This window comes from Mesoplodon bidens, assembly GCF_964165515.1.
Source record: "Mesoplodon bidens genome assembly, chromosome: 4".
Taxonomy (NCBI): Eukaryota; Metazoa; Chordata; class Mammalia; order Artiodactyla; family Ziphiidae; genus Mesoplodon; species Mesoplodon bidens.
The window spans coordinates 112,552,874-112,574,811 of record NC_138160.1 but is presented as its reverse complement, the minus strand read 5'-3'; the positions used below and the strand labels follow the sequence as shown (position 1 = coordinate 112,574,811).

At 36.8% G+C, this 21,938-nt stretch overlaps 2 protein-coding genes across 5 annotated transcripts in view; one reads left to right on the top strand and one right to left on the bottom strand.

Moving 5' to 3' along the window:
- Positions 1-18,028, top strand: part of KIF3A (kinesin family member 3A) — an 88,050-nt gene extending 70,022 nt beyond the window's left edge. For 2 of the 4 annotated variants that reach the window (XM_081232446.1, XM_081232449.1), the window contains exons 10-17: positions 5,835-5,991; positions 6,237-6,417; positions 7,177-7,287; positions 7,648-7,773; positions 11,566-11,619; positions 11,983-12,051; positions 12,643-12,767; positions 14,948-16,032. In XM_081232446.1, coding sequence (XP_081088572.1) covers positions 5,835-5,991; positions 6,237-6,417; positions 7,177-7,287; positions 7,648-7,773; positions 11,566-11,619; positions 11,983-12,051; positions 12,643-12,767; positions 14,948-14,996 — 872 coding nt within the window. In that variant the 3' untranslated portion in view covers positions 14,997-16,032. Of the gene's footprint in view, positions 1-5,834; positions 5,992-6,236; positions 6,418-7,176; positions 7,288-7,647; positions 7,774-11,565; positions 11,620-11,982; positions 12,052-12,642; positions 12,768-14,947; positions 16,033-17,380 lie in introns of those variants that run through there. The other 2 variants (XM_081232447.1, XM_081232448.1) reach the window with 2 other exon arrangements.
- On the bottom strand, positions 2,290-3,198 carry LOC308616491 (proteasome subunit alpha type-3-like). The gene has a single exon (XM_081232715.1). It carries the CDS (start codon positions 3,145-3,147, stop codon positions 2,380-2,382), a length of 768 nt encoding a protein of 255 aa, XP_081088841.1. The 5' UTR covers positions 3,148-3,198; the 3' UTR covers positions 2,290-2,379.
- Positions 18,029-21,938: the final 3,910 nt, after the last annotated feature.

Here is a 21,938-nt window from a genome sequence, read left to right as displayed (position 1 = left end):
AGGTCTTTGTTAAACATTTCTTGCATCTTCTCGATCTTTACTCCATTCTTTTTCCGAAGTCCTGGATCATCTTCACTATCATTATTCTGAGTTCTTTTTCTGGAAGGTTGCCTATCTCGACTTCATTTGGTTGTTTTTCTGGGGTTTATCTTGTTCCTTCATCTGGTACATAGCCCTCTGCCTTTTCATCTTGTCTGTCTTTCTGTGAATGTGGGTTTTTGTTCCACAGGCTGCAGGATTGTAGTTCTTGCTTCTGCTGTCTGCCCTCTAGGAACATTTTTGTTTCCAAATAATCTCCTTAAAGGAACAGTTCAGAAATAATTAGATTGATAGTGACAAACACATTGGATATTCTAGAACTAATTAACAAAATAGACAACAAAACCACATGGCATAATCATTTTTCTAAATTCTTAAAGACCCAATAAGCCAAATTTTAGAAATACAAGTATAAGTGATTTCATATTCAAGCATTTTTCTCCTTTTTTTAAAAAAATAAATAAATAATTTTTTTTAAAAAAAGAGTGTTGTTCTGAGTGGGAATGAGTGTCCCTTCATTCATCCATAGAAAGTAAAATCTGTATGAATATAGAGGTGAGTGACATGACACACCTGACATGACTGTGTCAAAGCAGTCCCTCCTGCCCTAACTCAGAGCAGCTCCCTTTCCAACTCTCCAATCAGCGTTCATGGCATCACTGCCCTTTCCTTCACCGGAGCTCACAACATTTGCTCTGAATCTTCCCTTTTCTTGCCAGTCTCTTCCCATTTACTATCAATTTTTCATACAAGGTGCTTCCCAAGAATGTTGCTGCTTCTTCATAAGCCTAGCCATTTCTCAAGGATAATACCTCAACCCCTGTACAAGTGTCCATTCTGGTCTTCCTGCTTCCACTCAAATCTCCTGGGCTCAGAAGTGCTGGCGTGCTCTTCTTCATCTTTAATTTTTATCACACAGTTTACTGCTTGAGAAATAGCACTCCAAGGCCCTTATTATCTGACTTACCCTCTGCAAACTCATAGCTCATTACTTTAAAAAAGATATTCTGTTACAGGTCCCTTTAAGGCTGTATTGTTTACCATACCTAATGCTAAGTTTTTTTGTTTTTTGGGTTTTTTTGCGGTACGCGGGCCTCTCACTGTTGTGGCCTCTCCCGTTGCGGAGCACAGGCTCCGGACGCGCAGGCTCAGCGGCCATGGCTCACGGGCCCAGCCGCTCCGCGGCACGTGGGATCTTCCCAGACCGGGGCACGAACCCGTGTCCCCTGCATTGGCAGGCAGACTCTCAACCACTGCGCCACCAGGGAAGCCCTAATGCTAAGTTTTGATGGAAATCCATCGACATGGTATCATACTCATCCCTGCCTTCTTACCAGAAAATAATGACCATAATTTCACCATTAACCTTTCACTTAACCTTTTACTTTTTTTTAAAGCGAGGAATCAAACGTCTGGTTATGTAAGCTCATGGGTGCTCGTATAATGAAAATGAAATTAATTCAGTTAACACTTCCTGAAATTCTTCTCTTTAACTTTACCTTGCCAAAGTTTACCTTCACAGTTTTGGTTAGAGCACATGGTAGAGGAGAAGTTAAAATATTACCACTCTGGTTTGGCTCAATTAAATACTCTATGACATTAAAATTCTTTTTAGATTTTTTTACCTGAAATTTTGTGCTGAAAATTTACACTTTTAGAAAAAGAAAGTGTTTTTTTTGGTTGGTTGGTTGATTGGTTTGGTTCATTAATATTTTTTTAAAATCTTAAAAAAAACCCGGTGTAAAAGTAACTTTTCATGATACCATGTTTTTAAGTGCCTGGTTAGGAGAGTTGGTACCTATTCACATTTAGCTTAAAATATTATTTGGGGAGAAATATGATTTATCAGACTGATTCTGGCTGAAATAATATGTTACTTGAATATCAGAGTTTTGAAACTGAACCTAGCTATTTATATGCATGGTCATCTTTATGAAAATGGTATGAGAGCGCAATAAGATTTTTGCTGCTAAAACATCAGTTTGAAAATATTACCTGAATGGTTTTGAATAACTAATGCAATTCAGGCATAGTAGTAATTCATCAATATGCATGTGCTTTTGTATTTCTACCTATAAATTTTTATTTTACTGCTTCTTAATGGGTTTGGAAACTGTATGTTTTTAACTAACAAAACAGTTGCAACCCTAGGAACCTAAAAAATTAATGTACATGTGTCAATCAGACCATTTACTCTATACCCCTATGATTTTCACACATACTTTTTTTTTTTTTTTTTTTTTTTAGTCGTTACAAGACAAAAGTTTAATGAAAGTTGGTCAGTGGGTATGTATTAATCCAAAGGGCTAAATAGTTAAATAGAAGTAAATGAAGTAAATGTTACATGTTATCATCATCTGATTCGTCTTCTTCCTTCAAAGATTCCTTGGCATATTTCTCTGCCTCTTCCCTTATATCTTTTGGAACAATTTCATGTCTTCCATTAGTTATTTCACCAACCCAGCTAAGCTCTAGTTCAAAGGCTTTATCCTTAACTTCATCATGTACTATGTAAATTATTTTTGCAACTTCTTTAACAACATCACAGCAGTTCATTTCTTTCATCTGAAGCTTTTCGATTTCTGTCTTTGCAGCTTGTCTGGCTTTGCCAATGGCACAGCCCCAATAACCATATGAAACACCCGATGGGTCAGTCATGTAGAGTTGTGCACCATCATTCACACCGTAAGACCCTAACATGAAACTGCAGCCAAAAGGTCTAACAGCACTGTAGAGTGTATAGGCATGTACATACATGGCCACTCTGTCTGCAAGATGTTTTAGTGGAATGTTATATCCAAAGTTAGATCTAAAGTTGGAAGCCTCTTCTCTCGCAATGTCTGCTAAAGAACGAGCATTTGCCAACAAACCTGCTACTGCCATTCCGACATGCCGATCAACATTAAAAAGTCGTTTGTTAGAACCTTCTTCATAAAGTTTAGAAAGGACTAATTTTTCTACCCCAAAGACAACGCCATCTTTACATCTGATTCCAATAGCTGTACTACTATTTTCCACAGCCTTCATAGCATACTCAACTTGAAAAACTCTTCCATCGGGAGAGAATGTAGAGGCTGACAGGTCATACCCGGTGCCGATTGAGCTCATCGTGCTAAAACCCACTGCAACACCTAGTTCTTCAGGGTCTAAAGCGATCCCCTTACCTCACACATACATTTTTTAATCTTAACATATTTGCCATTTTTTCTTAAATATTTATAATTTTGAAGTGGAAAGGAAGTTATAATTTTTTAGCGCATACACTTACTTTATACCTGAACTTATACTTTCCCCCCTCAAATTTCTAAGAAATAGTATTACTGATGGGAAATCCTTTCTAGGAATTCGTTGGGAATAGGAGTTAGATTACTTTTTAAAATAATTTATTAATAGTGTAATTCAGAATGTTCAGTATAGGTGATTGTGCCAAAGAATCCAACAGAGTCAGGTCTACGGCCTGACTTTGAGATTGCAGTGAATCACACCACACCAGAGCGTGAATTTGGATCAGTTCTTTTGTTTACTCTTTTATTTAACTTATTTGTTTTGTGGCTTTAGTTTGCTTTGGACTTTCTTGTATTTCTATAGAAGTGAAGGGTAACGTATTTTAAACCTTTGGGGGTTTTATATGATTTTAACCCAAAGAATTAAAGCCTGTGAATGATTCATGGTCTCATGGTTCCTGAAAGAGTTTATTCAGATATATATCTCCATCATCTTTATTTTTCAGTTCTCTTTCCTTGTTAGCATGAGGGTTTGGCTTTTGGTGGAGACATTAACAGTTTATAAAAAACTCTTCTTCTTTACACTCTTCTGTGGTCCTCTGGGAAGGAAGTTAAGAATGACAGAAAGCTTTCAGGAGAGCCTCAGACCAATTCTACGAAAAATTTGATTGTTTTTCTGAAGGAAAGTATGTTTCAAAGAAATTGTATTACCAGAAATGAATTATCTTTGATTCAGTTTCATAACCATTTTAATAAGCTAGTTTTTCTTTTCTCTTTTTGGTTTTTCATTTTAATTTCATGATTTTGAAATTCATTCAATAAAATTTATTGAATGTCTATTATATGTACATAAAACACTCTACTATACATTATAATCAAAATAATCATTTTGAAGCTGTATTTCTAGCTGCATTATTTTGTAGTATTTCTACTTATATTTGACACTTGGAATGTTTAACCTGACTTAGGGAGATTTAGGATCCTGAGTTTGACATCATAACAAGCTATTTTAGTTCATTTAAGATATGATGGTATATTGTGACAGCAACTGTAAAATGCCTGGTTAATTCATATGTAACTGTTATATAATTAGTATAGAGTTACTTCCTTTAAAAGTATACTATGAAATAAAATACTTTCAAGTAATTTTATCAAACACAATTTTAGAAAACTTCTGAAAATGTATGTTAAAAACTACTTATAAATTCTGCCTGATATTTTTATCTGTACATTTTATACCTATATAGGGCTTTTATTTTTTTTATAAATTTATTTATTTATTTATTTTTGGCTGCATTGTGTCTTCGTTGCTGTGTGTGGGCCTTCTCTAGTTATGGCGAGCGGGGGCTATTGTTCTTTGTGATGTGCGGGCTTTTTTTTTTTTTTTTAAAGAATCAATTCTGTTTATTTATTTTTGGTTGTGTTGGGTCTTCGTTGCTGCACGTGGGCTTTCTCTAGTTGTGGTGAGCGGGGGCTACTCTTTGTTGCAGTGTGTGGGCTTCTCATTGAGATGGCTTCTCTTGTTGCGGAGCATGGGCTCTAGGTGCGTGGGCTTCAGTAGTCATGGCACGTGGGCTTAGTAGTTTTGGCTCACGGACCCTAGAGCACAGGCTCAGGAGTTGTGGCACATGGACTTAGTTGCTCTGCAGCATGTGGGATCTTCCCAGAGCAGGGCTCGAACCTGTGTCCCCTGCCTTGGAAGGCAGGTTCTTAACCACTGTGCCACCAGGGAAATCTCTTTTTAAAAAAAATAAATTTATTTGTTTATGTATTTTTAACTGCATTGGGTCTTTGTTGCTGCACGTGGGCTTTCTCTAGTTGCGGAGAGCAGGGGCTACTCTTCATTGCGGTGCGAGGGCTTCTTATTGTGATGGCTTCTCTTGATGCGGAGCACTGGCTCTAGGTGCGCGGGCTTCAGTAGTCGTGGCATGCGGGCTCAGTAGTTGTGGCTCGCGGGTTCTAGAGCGCAGGCTCAGTAGTTGTGGCGCACAGGCTTAGTTGCTCCGCGGCATGTGGGATCTTCCCAGACCAGAGCTTGAATGCGTGTCCCCTGCATTGGCAGGCGGATTCTTAACCACTGTGCCACCAGGGAAGTCCCTTTGTGGCTTTTATTTATTCATTTATTTTAATAAATTTTCTGGGGAGGTGTTTTGAGAAGCCACTTGATTTTATACCTCGTTATCAGAAAAAAGTAACTAAATAATCATATTGCTTTTTTGACGATGTGTGTTATTTGGGGACATACAAATATCTTTGCTTTTTTTAATTTATTTAGTTTTCCTGTTTATCTTTCTCTTTTTTTTCCCTGCTAATCTCTTATGCTTCTTTTTCACTTACTTCTGTTCTTAGTTATCATTGCACAGTTGGACAACAGTTTGAATTTAGCAGTTAGTTAAAAAGATCTTCTAGGGACATAATAAATACAAATAAAATATATTATTCAGTTGACTTCCTTAAAATGTTGACATTTGATTTTCTCTTCATGAGGAATGTATCTTTTATATTGAAGATAATTTATGTGTCTGAAGCATTGACTCTGAAGTGACTGTTGGAATTAAATGACTCAAATAGGTAAAAAGAAAGTTTCCCCAGATAAAATGGTTGAAATGCAAGCAAAAATTGATGAGGAGAGAAAAGCACTTGAAACAAAGCTTGACATGGAAGAAGAAGAAAGAAACAAGGCTAGAGCTGAGTTAGAGAAACGGGAAAAAGATCTTCTTAAGGCCCAGTGAGTATTACTGAATTGAGATGGATTTGTGATTTAAATTTCCTGTTTTTTCTCATAGGATGTATAAGCAAGAAAATTGAATAGTAATAAAAAGCAATACTACACAGTTGTGTAGTTTGCTAGAGATGTTACATAATTATATTCCTATTTTGAAATTTTACATCCAAATCATTGTTAAATTTGGGGAAATTTAGTAGAATAGTAGATAATTGATGGATACAGATTGTTCTCATTTTAATTAACAGACAAGAGCATCAGTCTTTGCTAGAGAAATTATCTGCACTGGAGAAGAAGGTAATTGTTGGTGGTGTTGATTTGTTGGCAAAAGCTGAGGAACAAGAGAAACTTCTTGAAGAATCCAACATGGAACTGGAAGAAAGGAGGAAAAGAGCAGAGCAACTTCGCAGAGAACTTGAGGAAAAAGAGGTAATGTAAATTTTTGTTTTTGGTTGATGCTTCACCTAAGGTATTTAACTTTTCTAGTGAAAAGCTGAATATAATCTTAATAAAATTTTTAAAAATATATTTATTTATTTATTTTTAGTTGTGTTGGGTCTTCGTTGCTGCGCGTGGGCTTTCTCTAGTTGCGGAGAGCGGGGGATACTCTTTGTGCAGTGCACAGGCTTCTCATTGCAGTGGTTTCTCTTGTTGCGGAGCACGGGCTCTAGGCACACAGGCTCAGTAGTTATGACATGCGGGCTTAGTTGCTCTGTGGCAGGTGGAATCTTCCTGGATCAGGGCTCAAACCTGTGTCCCATGCATTGGCAGGTGGATTCTTAACCACTGTGCCACCAGGGAAGTCCCAGGTGCGTAGGCTTCAGGTGGCTTCTCTTGTTGTGGAGCATGAGTTCTAGGCATGTGGGCTTCAGTAGTTGTGGCACATGGGCTCAGTAGTTGTAGCTTGTGGGCTCTAGAACGCAGGCTCAGTAGTTGTGGTGCACGGGCTTAGTTCCTCCACAGCATATGGGATCTTCCCAGACCAGGGATTGAACCCATGTCCCCTGCATTGGCAGGTGGATTCTTAACCACTGTGCCACCAGGGAAGTCCCTTAATAAAAATTTAAAGCATATCTGTGGATTGCTTTGAAAGATAATAGTTGCTAAACATTTATGTCATTTGTTAAATAATTAAACTTGTGATTTAATGAAGAAAATTATTCTGAAGTTTATCACTTTATGTCATAGCAAGAACGCTTGGATATTGAAGAAAAGTATACCAGTTTGCAAGAAGAAGCACAAGGAAAGACCAAGAAATTAAAGAAAGTTTGGACTATGCTGATGGCTGCGAAGTCAGAGGTTGGTCTGTTAGAAGTTACCTATTATTGTAGTTTGAATTTTTTAGAAAAGAATTTCTTTGATTAAGTATGATTAAGAATCCTAAAGGAATCATAATGTGTGCTTACAATTTTAAAGAAATAAAATTTTTGCCATTATTTGCAATTTTTAATTTCAGCTGTTAAGCTAAATTGTTTATTTCCAACCTTAACTAATAACATGGAATAGACAATGATAGATAGTGTTATTCTGTCCATTGTTTTTGTGAAAGAACTGGGTAAGTTCTTACAAGGTTTCCTAGACCACTGCCCTATGTCAGATGGAATTGTTTTGTATTTAAAATCTTGTTTGTCCTTAGTATTTTCATTGATTTTCTGTTAGATGGCCGATCTCCAACAGGAACATCAGAGGGAAATTGAAGGCCTCTTGGAGAACATTCGACAGCTTAGCCGGGAGCTTCGACTTCAGATGCTTATTATTGATAACTTTATACCTCAGGATTATCAGGTAATTGGGAATTTCTCTGTCTTAGGTATTAGGTCACTTGGCTGGGGTTAAGGACTTAAAGAAATATAATTTCTAATTTAATTAATGGTAAATATTTACATTTCGGTTGCTGATGATAAAATTTTCTTGAACTAATGGCCATCACATTTCACTTCAGCTGTTGACTGTTCTTAATACATAATTCTCTGTTTGAGTAACTAAGTATCTGAATAAGAGTTTCTTAGTCCTAGGAGGAAGGCCAAATTCATGTAATTCATGTAAAGGTATAGGTCCTGTTTATTCTTTCAACATTCTTTATCCTATAATTAGAATAAACAAAACTGCTAACCTTTTCTCCTTGTTTATGGATGCTAATTCTGTGTGTGTGTGTGGTCAGGGGAATGGTAAAACATACATAAAATTTACCATTTTAACTTTTTTTTTTTAATCTTTACTGGAGTATAATTGCTTTACAATGGTGTGTTAGTTTCTGCTGTACAACAAAGTGAATCAGCTATAAGTATACATATATCCCCGTATCACCTCCCTCTTGCATCTCCCTCCCACCCTCCCTATCCCATCCCTCTAGGTGGTCACAAAGTATTGAGCTGATCTCCCTGTGCTATGTAGCAGCTTCCCACTAGCTATCTATTTTACATTTGGTAGTGTATAAATGTCCTTGCCACTCTCACTTCGTCCCAGCTTCCCCTTCCCCCACTGTGTCCTCAAGTCCGTTCTTTACGTCTGCATCTTTATTCCTGCCCTGCCACTAGGTTCATCAGTACCGTGTTTTTAGATTCCATATATGTGCGTTAGCATATGGTATTTGTTTTTCTCTTTCTGACTTACTTCACTCTGTATGACAGAGTCTAGGTCCATCCACCTCACTACAAATAACTCAATTTCATTCCTTTTTATGGCTGAGTAATATTCCACTGTATATATGTGCCACATCTTCTTTAACCATTCATCTCTTGATGGACATTTAGGTTGCTTCCATGTCCTGGCTATTGTAAATAGTCCTGCAGTGAACTATTTTTAAGAGTACAGTTCATTGACATTAAGTGCATTCACACTGTTGTGCAGTAATCACTACCATCCATCTCTAGATATATGCTAACTCTAAATACTAGTAAAATTTTAAAATCTCAGCCTCTATTATTCTTTTCCCCAAATTTCTGTCTTTCCAGTATATTTTAGTAAACTTTAACATTGATTTTTTTAACATCTTTATTAGAGTATAATTGCTTTACAATGGTGTGTTAGTTTCTGCTTTATAACAAAGTGAATCAGTTATACATATACATATGTCCCCATATCTCTTCCCTCTTGCATCTCCCTCCCTCCCACCCTCCCTATCCCACCCCCCTAGGTGGTCACAAAGCACTGAGCTGATCTCCCACTGCTATGCGGCTGCTTCCCACTAGCTATCTATTTTACGTTTGGTAGTGTATATATGTCCATCCCACTCTCTCACTTCGTCCCAGCTTACCCTTCCCCCTCCCCGTATCCTCAAGTCCATTCTCTAGTAGGTCTGCACCTTTATTCCCATCTTGCCCCTAGGTTTTTCTGACCATATTTTTCTTTTCTTTTTTTTAGATTCCATGTATATGTGTTAGCATATGGTATTTGTTTTTCTCTTTCTGACTTACTTCACTCTGTATGACAGTCTCTAGGTCCATCCACCTCACTACAAATAACTCAGTTTTGTTCCTTTTTATGGCTGAGTAATATTCCATTGTATATATGTGCCACATCTTCTTTATTCATTCAACTGTCAGTGGACACTTAGGTTGCTTCCATGTCCTGGCTGTTGTAAATAGAGCTGCAATGAACATTTTGGTACATGACTCTTTTTTTTTTTTTTTTTTTTTTTTTTGTGGTATGCGGGCCTCTCACCACTGTGGCCTCTCCCATTGTGGAGCACAGGCTCCGGACGCGCAGGCCCAGCAGCCATGGCTCACGGGCCCGTGCTCCGCGGCATGTGGGATCTCCCCGGACTGGGGCACAAACCCGTGTCCCCTGCATTGGCAGGCAGACTCTCAACCACTGTGCCACCAGGGAAGCCCGGTCCATGACTCTTTTTGAATTATGGTTTTCTTAGGGTACATGCCCAGTAGTGGGATTGCTGGGTCATATGGTAGTTCTATTTGTAGTTTTTTAAGGAACCTCCATACTGTTCTCCATAGTGGCTGTATCAATTTACATTCCCACCAGCAGTGCAAGAGCGTTCTCTTTTCTCCACACCCTCTCCAGCATTTATTGTTTGTAGATTTTTTGATGATGGCCATTCTGACCAGTGTGAGATGATATCTCATTGTAGTTTTGATTTGCATTTCTCTAATGATTAATGATGTTGAGCATTCTTTCATGTGTTTGTTGGCAATCTGTATATCTTCTTTGGAGAAATGTCTATTTAGGTCTTCTGCCCATTTTTGGATTGGGTTGTTTGTTTTTTTGATATTGAGCTGCATGAGTTGCTTGTATGTTTTGGAGATTAATCCTTTGTCATTTCATTTACAAATATTTTCCCCTATTCTGAGGGTTGTCTTGTCGTCTTGTTTATGGTTTCCTTTGCTGTGCAAAAGCTTTGAAGTTTCATTAGGTCCCATTTGTTTATTTTTGTTTTTATTTCCCTTTCTCTAGGAGGTGGGTCAAAAAGGATCTTGCTGTGATTTATGTCACAGAGTGTTCTGCCTATATTTTCCTCTAAGAGTTTGATAGTGTCTGGCCTTACATTTAGGTCTTTAATCCATTTTGCGTTTATTTTTGTGTACGGTGTTAAGGAGTGTTATAATTTCATTCTTTTACATGTAGCTGTCCAGTTTTCCCATCACCACTTATTGAAGAGGCTGTCTTTTCTCTGCTGTATATTCTTGCCTCCTTTATCAAAGATAAGGTGACCATATGTGAGTAGGTTTATCTCTGGGCTTTCTATCCTGTTCCATTGATCTATATTTCTTTTTTTGTGCCAGTAGTATACTGTCTTGATTACTGTAGCTTTGTAGTATACTCTGAAGTCAGGGAGCCTGATTCCTCCAGCTCTGTTTTTCTTTCTCAAGATTGTTTTGGCTATTTGGGGTCTTTTGTGTTTCCACACAAATTGTGAAATTTTTTGTTCGAGTTCTGTGAAACATGCCAGTGGTAGTTTGATAGGGATTGCATTGAATCTGTAGATTGCTTTGGGTAGTATAGTCATTTTCACAGTGTTGATTCTTCCAATGCAAGAACATGGTATATCTCTCCATCTATTTGTATCCTTTTTAATTTCTAACATTGATTTTTAAAAATTTATTTTGAATCTATATACAGCTTTAAGAAATTTGTCTGAATATAAGCCTTAGTATTTTTTTTCCTTTGGACCTCAGCTGCACAGAATTAGTATTTGGTTCACAATATACTGTCCTTGATGGTCCTTGGATGGCCTACTTTTGTTTAGTCAGTTAGTTATTTTGTAGTGAACTTGTCACCCAAAACAAAAGCTAGGACCATGGTAGTGACCTGTTTCTAACCAAATGGTTTCCCTCTAGCCTCTTCTATCCCTTTACCTCTTCAAACTCAAGGTAACCACCATCCTGAATGCCATGTTCTTTATTTCCTTGCTTTTTATTTTTATACAGTTTAATTGAATCTACATATATTCCTTGAAAGTATATAATTTAAAATATATAAAAGGGGCATCATGTAGCATATAATGTTTTGAGACTTAACTTTTTTTACTTACTATATTAAGATTTTAGTTCCATGAATATTTTTCAGTATTTTAAATGTTATTAAATATTAAAAGTAGATCATCTCTGACTCTTTTAAAAGGAAATGATTGAAAACTATGTCCATTGGAATGAAGACATAGGGGAATGGCAACTAGTGAGTATTAACCTTCATCCTTTCATGAAATACTTACGGAATACTTCCTGTAGACTGGAGTTGTACTGGCTACAATGTGGAGAAAGGTGGTCAAGAGGATGAATCAAATGAGAAGCCACTGGGGTGGACAAGATGTTTTAATAATTATGTTATAACACACAGAATATTCTGTGTGTTATACGTAGTAGAGATGGTGTAGGTTGGTGTATAGGACTGAATGACCTCTGGGGTCCCTTTCTATTCCAGCATTCAAATCATGTTTTATGAGTGTACCATCAGTATATCTCATAGTAATTTGCCTCATTCATAGTATTAATTGCTAATTAAGATAATTCTCCTCCCCTTCTTTTTTCCTTTTTTGAGAAATGTGTTGCCTACACAGGAAATAACATGAGAAAGCAGACTCCAGTTCCTGATAAAAAGGAGAAAGACGTAAGAGTGCTTTTTTAAAACAAAAAACAAAAAAAACTACAGTTGGTTCTTTATAGGAATGTGGGTCACTAAATTGTGTTATCATCATGATATCTATTAATCAGCTCAGCTGAAAAATAGGCTACTATTTTGAGAATAGAGGCTCTAGGATGGGGTGATTATTAGGACAGTTCTGTTCACCTTTAGTTGTGATGGCAGGCATTTCTACGACAAGCGTGACATGTAGTTCTCTTTAGAGGCTCTTTTCACCATCTCTCTGGGCCTTGGGGATTTGGTTAGAGACTAGAATAAGTCTGTCCTTTTCAAAGCTTGTCCTAGTCTTAGGTCAACAAGAGGAAGTAGCAGCTTTAGGGAAAACAGCAACAGTTTTTCTTTACTGCTAAGGAATTTATAGTGTGTCAAGGCTTCTTCACCAACACTTAGTGAATACATTTGAGATAAATGGCATTAGAAAAAGATATCTTTAGATATTTATTTGGTTTTGTCTTTGGCTTTTTTTCCTAAGAGTTTATTTAGTATTTTAAATCTTCCCCCAAATCTGGTTTAAATTCTTCTGTAAGAATGTCTTGTGTTTATTTCCTTTACATATAGCCCTTTGAAGTGGACCTTTCCCATGTGTATCTTGCCTATACTGAGGAGAGCCTACGGCAGTCCTTGATGAAATTAGAGAGGCCACGGACTTCAAAGGGGAAAGCAAGGCCAAAGACAGGGAGAAGGTAAGAACTGTCTTTGAGTCCCATGAGCCAAAGGCAGTGAGATTTTCAAATTAAGTACATTTAAAGGAAATTTAGTTAATATGATAAGTATTTTGTCTGATATATTTAACTAAATATTGAAGTCCTATGTAGTTACGATTTGAGTAAATAAAATCTGACTAAAGAATTAAGGTCTTCCAACTTCTTTAGCCCTCCTGAGTAGTAGAATTTATTGTTAATTTACTTTGTTCTTTCCAAATGTATAAGTCATTACTATTTTAATTCCTTAATCCTTACACTAATTATTCTAGTGAGATGCTAATTAATTTGCCTCGTTAGACTCCCAAGGTATTGTATTCAGCTGATTCATTTTTCTGTCATGAATACTGCCCCAAGAACCTTGATTTCCTCAGTCACCAGTTAAATAAAACTTCTCTGTCTTTCCCTCTCTTTTGACTATTGAGTAGTCTATATGTATTGTAACATAGCCCAGAGAAATGAGGATGTGAAAGCCCTGGGCTGGAGCTTATTTCTTCTCTCCCTTCCCTACATTAAGTACTGTTCAGCTTATTTAAACTGACTAACAGACTTTGGGGCTCCTGAAATGATAGGAAATAATAAGCTTATATTTTTCCCTACTTTGAGTACCTAGACTTTTGAGCTACATGTAGGATGAAGTCTAAGTTTTGATATTTTTGTGTAACATAATCTCATAGACATAACCTAAGTTTTATAAATTTGGGGAGGAGGAATCAGTAGCATATTAAAAGTGTACAAATTTTTACATTCTTCAGCATTTAGATGTCAGACATTAAAAGCATTTCATATGCCAACAGAAGCCATGCATGTAATATTAATGAATGAAGCAAATCAATTCAAAGAAACACCAATTCCTCTATGTCTTTGACTTTTCCACTTTAATGGAGGTATTTTCCTCTTAACTCTGCAGTTAGTAAGAAAAGGAACAGTGCAAGTATGATGATAAATGGTAAGACAGTTGCTCTCAGTGTGGGAGAAAAATAGGCAGTGGTGTGGGCTGGGGCAAAACAGAGCGTGTTCTGTCTGGAGTGAGTGGCCTGTTACCCTGCTTTTAGTTAGTTTGGGGAAAGAGGGCCCATAGTTCCTGGATCTTCTTGTTTCAAAGGAGAAGCCAGAAATCAGGATTATTTACATGAGATCTCCGTCTTTAGTCACTTTTTAAAAGCTATGTGGACCTAAAACAAACAAGCAAATAATTTGATAAGGTATTTGGATACAGTTTTCGGAATGCTTATTTTAAAATATATACTTTGGGCTTCCCTGGTGGCGCAGTGGTTGAGAGTCCGCCTGCCGATGCAGGGGACACGGGTTCGTGCCCCAGTCCGGGAAGATCCCACATGCCGCGGAGCGGCTGGGCCCGTGAGCCATGGCTGCTGAGCCTGCGCGTCCGGAGCCTGTGCTTCGCAACGGGAGAGACCACAACAATGAGAGGCCCACATACCGCAAAAAAAAAAAAAATAAAAAAATATATATATATATACTTTTTCGGTTTAATCTAAAAAAAAAAAAATGTGAGCTAACATTCGACAAGCCAAACCCAGCATCTCTGTGTACCAGAATTAGCCTGCTGTATTATGAAAACAGTAAGTGGCCATAATTATAGACAAATATACACAATAAATGGTTTATTGATACTACATTACATTGCTTGACAATGTTCAATGTGATATTCCTCATTAGAAGCACATATTTCAGTGTGCTAATAAGCAAAACTGCAATAAACATGATAGATTAATGGAACATTTCCATCATTTCCTACACAGTCATCTGTGAGTTGTTGCTTCAGATGATTTGTGACTCTGATTTTCACTGAATAAGCCGGCATCTTTAGCATACCCCAGAAGAGATAATCAGGGGGTTCAAATCTGGCAAGCATGCAGACTGCTTGGCCTGTCCACATTGTCTAGTCCAGTTTATCATTCACTCACTCCTTCATCACTGTGGGTGGTGGAGTGGAGGGCCATGCTCTTGTGCTCACTCTAGGTGACCTTTCCCTAGCCTGAAAAGGCAGACATTAATTGATCTCATGGTCAAGCATGTCAAACCTTGGCCTGTTCCTAGACTCTATGGCTGCCTGGTATTATCTACTACATAATGTAAAGTGTTTGCATTTCAGTCTTTTAGGAAGGCATTCATGTTTTCTTTTTCTCTTCTCCAAACAGAAAGCGTTCTGCAAAGCCTGAAACTGTAATTGACTCTTTACTTCAGTAAATGTTACAGACTTAAAGTCAGAATAAAAATTAGTGATATCCTCATGCCTGGACAAAACCTTTAATTAAAACACTGAAGACTTCTGTGTTATTTCAAATAATGGAAGCTGTAGATCATGCAGTAAGACTGGAACTAATAATTTGCCTAATAACTTTTAGTCTATATATATTAAGTTAATATAACATTAAAATTGTACAACTGGTAATTGTTCAAATTGTCATATTAGTTTTCAACTTATACTGTGCAGGGAAGTTGAGAGAGCAGCTTATACTATAGAGAGTTGCAGTTTAAATGTATACATAAATCTGCTAGTGATTTACTCAACTACTGTATATTTAGATAACCAGATATTCAAAATAGAAAAAAAAAATGTAAGTCATGTTTTGCACATAGAAAGTTGCAGGTCTAATTGTCCTATGTTTTCCTGTTATATATGAATGTATGGGCTGCAAATCTAAGAAATGATTCTATCCTAACACCCACCTGGCCTTTTAAAATATGTTCAATTTTTATACTAACATTCATTGCATTTAAAATATGAGATGGGGGATCTTATTGATCTATAGAAAATTTTATAATTCGATAGTCAATCTTTAGAAGTATACATGTTTAAAAAACAAAAGTTGAAGGTATGTTTCATCTGGACCTCTCTTGATTTTTTTTTTGCCACTTTGACTTCAAGTCAAATTTTTTGTTTGTTTGTTTTGGTTTCATGTTTCTTGAAACATTGAATCTGTACCTGAATATAAAGGAGTCACAGCTGCAGAAAATTAAGAAGCTAAATACTGGTCACTAATATTTGCCTCTATGGGTATTATTTTTTTTAATTCACTTTGAAACATGATTAACTGATGCTTTCCTGTGTCTGAGTTCTAAATTTTGATGAAAATTGCTCTGTTTCTCCCAACTGAGAAAGGTCTCTGTTTTCTAGAAAATACAGACAAAGCAAGAAAAATATCTTTTAATTGTTTGCTTTTAAAACACTTTGTTTTGTCTTTCTTCTTATTTTATAAAGAAAATATTCTTCCCTGAATTTCTTCCATTGACAAATCCAGTTAGACCATACCTCTAAATAAAAATTATTTTTATTTTATAGTAAAAGAAAAAGTCATAGAATTGTTTGTTCTTTTGTTGACTGCTTACAAAATTTTTATTTTTTTAAAGTTATGCTACTCCAAAACCACTATATATATATATATATATATATATCTTTTATGAGTTTTAAAATTTTGTAATCAGCCCTGAAACACATTGGCTACAAGTTTTAAGACTTCATAAATGAGTATTTATTAAGTTAACATTATTTTAGTAAGTTGGTTCAATATTGGTTTATAATTACAAAGATGTATATAGAATGGGAGTGAGCGAATGTAGCGTTATTTGTGAGGTGGTGGTAAAAATGTGTCCATAAATTTGAAGTACATTCCAAAGGTGATGTACTAAATATCCCGTGTATGGTGAATATTTTCTAGGTAATAAGAATTGCAGTTAACTGGCAGCATTTTCTTTATAACGTGTAAGATAGTTAGACATTTATAACTTTGTGGGGCATTGTTTAGGTACCGTGAAGACTTGTGAATTTATGTCTTGTAAAAGCTTTGTGTAAGCAGAATATCTTGGCAATTGTAGATGCATATTTAACTCTGTTAATAATAACTCTAGAGAAATCTTAATTTTACCAGTAGGAAAAAAATATGACTACTTCTTCTTTTTAAAAAAGGCACGTGTGTACCCTTTAACCATCCAGTTAATAGAAAAGGAATAACTTTAGAATTAAGCTTTAAAACATTATAGAAAATTTAAGCCAGTATGTTAGGTTTTTTTTTCTTTTCCACGCCACAGCAGTAACAAAACGAAATCTATAAAAAGTTAAAACGTTGAGAAATTTTAAAAACAGGCTACTTTAGCAGTTTTTTTTTTAAACATTTACATTAGAACTGATTATACAATATGGGCATTAAATATTCATCTTATGTAATACCAAGATTAGATATTGGAGCCAGGCCTGAGTATCCATGTGAAAACATGGGAACCTGACTTTAGAGCTCTTCACTTAGCTCTAATCATAGTAGTTCTATGGTTTCTTCACAGTTACTTTGTGTCGTTGTCCACAAATGAAATATTTTGTAACTTTGGTGTTAATTTCATGAAAGGCTATAGATGAACAAACTTGCTCATTATTTGATATAAGAAGCAGATTTAAAATGAGTGTCACATATAAGTAGGTTACTGAATGGCTATTTTTCTCTTTAATTTAAAAAAGTAATATTTATTAAAAGGAGCCTTGGTAGAATGTTGTTTGTGGTATGTTCTTTAGTAAACCTTGCAATTACATGTAGTAATAATGATATTAAAATATAATAGTATTCCCCATTTTTGTCTAGATTCTTGTGAAGTATAAGAGTAATCAAGGTGGCGGGTCTACATCTATGTGTTCGTTCCACAAGTAGAATCCATTTGACATGCTGTGGCATCTACTTTCTGGGAAAAGGGGACTTTTTTTTGCTGCAAGAAATTTAAGGTTACTTTGGGGGAGAGGGTGGTGCTACTTCAACTGTAACATGTTTTTAAAATTATGATTATAGGTTTAGGTTGTTTTGTTTCTTTCTAGTCTTTTAAAAATATTTTTTCCCTTAACCCTTATCTTAAGGAAAGTCCCTCCCTTTCCTACAGGGCTGTGAATTAAAGAACGGGTAGAGTTTACATTTAAGTATGCCAGTGTCTGCCCAGTTTCTTAATGTATGCATTTGTTTTCCTTTTTAGTTATTCTTTGATCTAAAATGCTAGAAGAAGACATAGATCTTCCTAGTGCCTTTGAACTTATACTGTAGTCTAATTTAAATCATTAATAACTTCAGTAGCATTACTACAATACTGTATACTGGCCAAAATTACAAATCATATGATAAGTTTGTCGTATTAATTTCAAAAGCCAACTTTCATTGTATTTTATGTATATATTGTATTTGTTCAAGTTGTATATATTGATATTGTATGTATACATACAGCATGGCTAAATAAGAAATAAAAATCTTTACCTAATGCTTGTAATAGTGGTCTGCTTCTTTACTGAGCTATTTTTGTGTTTATGTCCATCCTGATCTTAATAGGCAGGTTCTTTGTGCTTGGCTCTCAGTTTCATGAGGTTAAGAGAGACCTGTGTAATTTCACACCAGAAACTCTTAATGTTGTGGGCCTTTAAACAGAAATCATCATTATACAGAAACCTGGGAGAGATGTTTTTTAAAATGCCCCTTCTCATTGATAAAATTTATTTTCACCAAAAATATTTTAATCCAAGTTTTGTTATCCTTGTCATTAGGTGTTTGAGAACAGAAACTCAAAGAAGTCTGTATGGAAAATAAAGGTAAAAGGAGACGTTTCTTATTGGTAACGATATCATGATCTCTTTCAAAAACTTTTAATGAGCTTAAAATATCTCCAAAACAATAACATTGCTCGTATTATTGTTAATCATGTGTTGTTTGGACAAACATTTATTGATTACCAGGCACTGTGCTAGGCAGCCTCAAGAAGTTCACAGAAGACATTGAGAAGTTTTGGTTTGTCAGCAAGTTTCAAAGGATTTCAGTCTGCTTTTTGTGTAGAGAGGAGACTTCTCTGGCCATTTCAGGTCTTGCTCTCTTCCTCTTCCCAACTGCTAGCTGGCATAAAACTCCTACACATGTTTGTAGAATATGGAAATAAAATTAGAGGCCTGCCATAGTGTAAGCAAGATAAGCAATAGTTCACCTTCCCACCCGCTGCCCCTCCTCCCCAGTTGAGTTCTGGAGCTGTGGTACTATCACCAAGCGACACCACTGAGGTGCACCCTCAGGGAACCTATTAGTGCCTGTGTTGTCAGGATGCTGCTGAGGTCGTTGTCCATCCCACCTTCTTATGAAGACCCTCAAGAATCTCTTTTTAAAACCAAGTACCAAAAAACACAAAATAAAAACCCCAAGTACCAGCCTAAGGTAACACGGTTAGTATGTGCCTGCAGGAACTGTTCACACGATTCTGAAGCTGCAGCCTAAACTTAAAGCAAGCTTGGAGGAGCCTTCTAAGCACATGTTATAACATTATCTGAATGTCTCATTCTTAAGCTTTTTCATTTGCAAAGCAAATCAAGTATTCAGTCCTCCTTCGGAAGTTGAACAAATGTGTGGGAAAATGATTATGAAGAGGCTACTTCAAAAAGAACCTGTTTCCTCTCAGCATTTATCTTGGGCTTCCTGTGACCCAGTCTTCAAGTTACTTTTATCAACGTTATCAGAACATCACTTTGTCTTACCCGAACACGTTTATGGCTCTGACTAAAGAATATGACAGATCAGACATTCTTCTACACCTGCTCCCCTCCCCTACCCCTTTTGAGAGGGCTGGGGAAATTTTAGTTTTTAATCAGAGCCTTTATTTCTCCAGTTTTACAAAGGAATTTAACTGGGACTTTACAACTGAATAAAATATTTCTCAGAGTTGATACCAATCTTCACAAGAGGATATTGCCTAACCCGACCTACCAGAGTCATTACAGAAATACTATGTTTGCCTTGATTTCTACTCCATCATGAGTTATGCCACTCAGTCACCAGGTGTCTTCTGTATTTACTGTGGACCCATGCTGTGCTGAGTAGAAGGTCCTTGCAAAGCTCATGACCATGTAAGTGGAGAATGACAGTGCAGCATGTTGAGGGCTGTAGTGAAGGAGAGTGAATGGTGAGCTACCAGGCACAGCATTCCTTCCTAGCAGCTGACACGGTGTTAGAGACTGAACGTTGAACTAGGAAGAAGTTGACACGAAGGATGGATTAGAAGAGAAACACTAGAGAGCTGAGGAGAGAACATCTGAGTGCTCGGGGCAAAGACAGCTAACTAGGAGGTTTTAGTACTCCACCTGGGAATGGAGCTCCAGTTGAACTGATGACTTGAACCAGGAAATCGGCTCCGAGACTAGAGAAAGTGCTTGCCTTGCCCTCAGTGGAAAGTGGTAGGAACTGCAAGGCTAACCTTGTATGCTGGGAGGCCAGGCCATGAGAAAGCTGCACCTTGTACTCTGCCCTGAAATTCCCCATTCTCAGATGATTTGGGCACCCTGAGAAGCCGATCAAGATGACATGCAGAGGAGGGTGGGAAACCTGGACAGGGCACTGGCTCATAGCAACAAGAGAGCCCCTGGGGCATTTTTATCAGAGGCTGGCATTTCTAACTTGCCCAAGAATGTTTCAATGAAAGACATTCAGCCATAGATTTGAGCAAAATGTTTTTTTCTTTCATTCGTTTATTCAATAAGTATTTATTACCTACAAATACCAGTTAGAGATAGAATGTATTCATAGGTAAAAGGTGGAAGTAGCTGATAGCAGGGAGGGAGGGGATCAGCCTTTGCTCTCAGTGTCACACATTCCATGCACAGATAAGAGGCACGTCCCATGAAGTAGGTATGGGCTGTAACTAAGTTTCCTAAGTGAATGTGCTTAAGCAACAAGCATCTCAACTTTCACTTAATCCTGAAGTTTCTTCGCTCCTTCTTCTTATGTATGTCCTCCTTGATGCATGTTCTCTCACTCCCTTGGTAAACTCCAGGGCTTACTGTTGGGTATTTCCGTCCATGGCGGACCTGCCTGGAGCCTGCATATGTCCCTTCTATGGCCTGCTCTAAATCTTTCTTCCGACTGCCTTTCCTTTTACCATTCTGGCCTCATACACAAACTATAACCCACAAGTCATATCCTGTGGCAGACTACAGCTCACATTAGCCATTGAATGCAAATGAGTCTCAATCAAAGAAGAAAGGAAATTAAAATTTTCTTTGTGGCCTTAGAAGGCTCCATGACTCTCTTAGTTACTTGTTGCCCTTGGCATTTTATGTGGGCAGGGTGAAACTGGCTGTGGTCAGGGTGAGACTTGAAGCTTTTGATTTGTTCCCTTATTTTGAAAGGGTTAAAAAGATGTTGCATGTTTTGGTATAATTTTAGTACTAGTATTAATTTTTGTCATACGTGTGTGAGCAAGAATGAAAAGAGAATGCTCATTCACTGTTACTAGATCCATATTCTTGCAGAGAACATGTCTTTAAAAGGCAAATTTTAATGACTTGACACTTGTTTTTCTCCTTTAATTTTTTAAAATAACAGCTTTACTGAGATATGTCACATACTATAAAATTCATCCTTTTAAGTATATAATTCAGTGGTTTTTAGTATTGTCACAGAGTTGTACAACCATTATTGACTATCTCATGTCAAAACATTTTCCTTGCTCCCAAAAGAAACCCTATGTCTATTAGCAGTCACTCCCTCTTCCTTCATCCCCGCAGCCCCTAGCAACCAATATTCTACCTTTTGCCTCTATGGATTTGCCTTTTCTGGGCATTTCATATAAATAGAATCATGCCATATATGACCTTTGTATCTGGCTTCCTTGATTTAGCATAGTGTTCCCAAGGTTCATCCATACTGTAGCATGTGTCAGTACTTTTCTTTTTATTGTCAAATAATATTTCATTGTATGGCTATACCACGTTTTGTTTATCCATTCATCAGTTGATTGACATCTGGGTTGTCTCTACTTTTTTGCTATAAATGAATAATGCTGCTATGAACATTTGTGTAGAGGTTTTTGCGTGGACATATGTTTTCAGTTCTCTTGGTGTAGATACCTAGGATTAGAATTACTGGATCATATAGTAACTATGTTTAATCTTTTGAGGAACTACCCCACTGTTTTCCAAAATGGCTACCATTTTCCAATCATACCAGCAATGTGTGACAGTTCTAGTTTTTCCACATCTTCACCAACATTTGTTATTGTCTGTCTTTTTAATTTTAGTACTTTAACTTTTAAAAACATTTTATCACTTATGCACATGGTCACACTCACAGACTTTAAATGGAAAGCCAAAAATCTCCTGCCCTGCTTTCACTGTTTCTTATTCCAAGT

Coding starts and splice junctions, on each gene's coding strand:
- LOC308616491 (XM_081232715.1), bottom strand. CDS start 3,147: ATGAGCTCAATCGGCACCGGGTATGACCTGTCAGCCTCTACATTCTCT.